Source organism: Empidonax traillii, unplaced genomic scaffold (genome assembly GCF_003031625.1).
Source record: "Empidonax traillii isolate 1590-97213 ecotype Southwest subspecies unplaced genomic scaffold, ASM303162v1 scaffold2443:size54690, whole genome shotgun sequence".
NCBI lineage: Eukaryota > Metazoa > Chordata > Aves > Passeriformes > Tyrannidae > Empidonax > Empidonax traillii.
In genome coordinates, this window is record NW_020957636.1 from 15,176 (window position 1) to 16,279 (window position 1,104).

The 1,104-nt window shown below is 49.8% G+C and overlaps 1 protein-coding gene across 1 annotated transcript; it reads right to left on the reverse strand.

Moving 5' to 3' along the window:
* Positions 1-420: 420 nt before the first annotated feature.
* LOC114071933 (olfactory receptor 14J1-like) lies at positions 421-1,092 on the reverse strand. The gene has a single exon (XM_027909818.1). It carries the CDS (start codon positions 1,033-1,035, stop codon positions 421-423), a length of 615 nt encoding a protein of 204 aa, XP_027765619.1. The 5' UTR covers positions 1,036-1,092.
* Positions 1,093-1,104: the final 12 nt, after the last annotated feature.

Consider the following 1,104-nt stretch of genomic DNA (forward strand, 5'->3'; position numbering starts at 1 on the left):
AGAGAGCACTCAGGCCTTGCAGCCAGAAAGGGGCTCACAAGGCCAGTGTGGAAGTGGAAAGAGCAGCTCTGCAAAGCCCAAGCTCTGCTGCTCCCTGGCAGTGCTGCTGTGCTGGGATTCTTGTGCCCTTGGCCTTTGCCAATCCCCCCTGTCCTGCAGTGTGCTGTCCTTTAGGAACAGCTGAGAAGGAAGGGTCTTGGACAAAGAAGGCATTGCAGGGTCCTATATTTGTTTAAATACATTAATACATCTCTGGGTCAAATTCAATGTGTTTACAAAAAATTAGAAGGAAGATGCATAATAATATTCATTGCACATAAATTTATTGCAAGAAGAACCCGATGACCTGTACAAAAATTCTTAGCAGGAAGGCTGGGCCATTAAGGAGTCACCTTCTGAATCTTATACACCTTCTGAATCTTATACACCAGAAAACAGGCACTTTATTGCTCCTGAAAAGCATCCAGTTATCATTTTCCTGAGGGCATCCCTGAGCTCCTGGTTCCTTAGGCTGTAGATGAGGGGGTTCAGTGCTGGAGGCACCACTGAGTACAGAGCAGAAAACACCAGATCCAGGGATGGGGAGGAGAGAGAGGGGGGCTTGAGGTGTGAAAATATGCCATTGCTGACAAATAGGGTGACCACGACCAGGTGTGGGAGGCACGTGGAAAAGGCTTTGTGCCGTCCCTGCTCAGAGGGGATCCTCAGCACAGCCCTGAAGATCTGCACATAGGAGAAAACCATGAAAATGAAACAACCAAACACTAAACAGGCACTAATCCCAAGAAAGCCAATTTCCCTGAGGTAGCCTGAGTGTGAGCAGGAGAGCTTGAGGATGTGAGGGATTTCACAGAAGAACTGGCCCAGGGCATTGCCCTGGCAAAGGGGCAGGGAAAATGTATTGGCTGTGTGCAACAGAGCATTGAGAAACCCAGAGGCCCAGGCAGCTGCTGCCATGTGGGCACAAGCTCTGCTGCCCAGGAGGGTCCCGTAGTGCAGGGGTTTGCAGATGGCAACGTAGCGGTCGTAGCACATGATGGTCAGGAGGGAAAACTCTGTGGAGATGAAGAAGATAAAGAAAAAGAGCTGTGCAGCACACCCTGT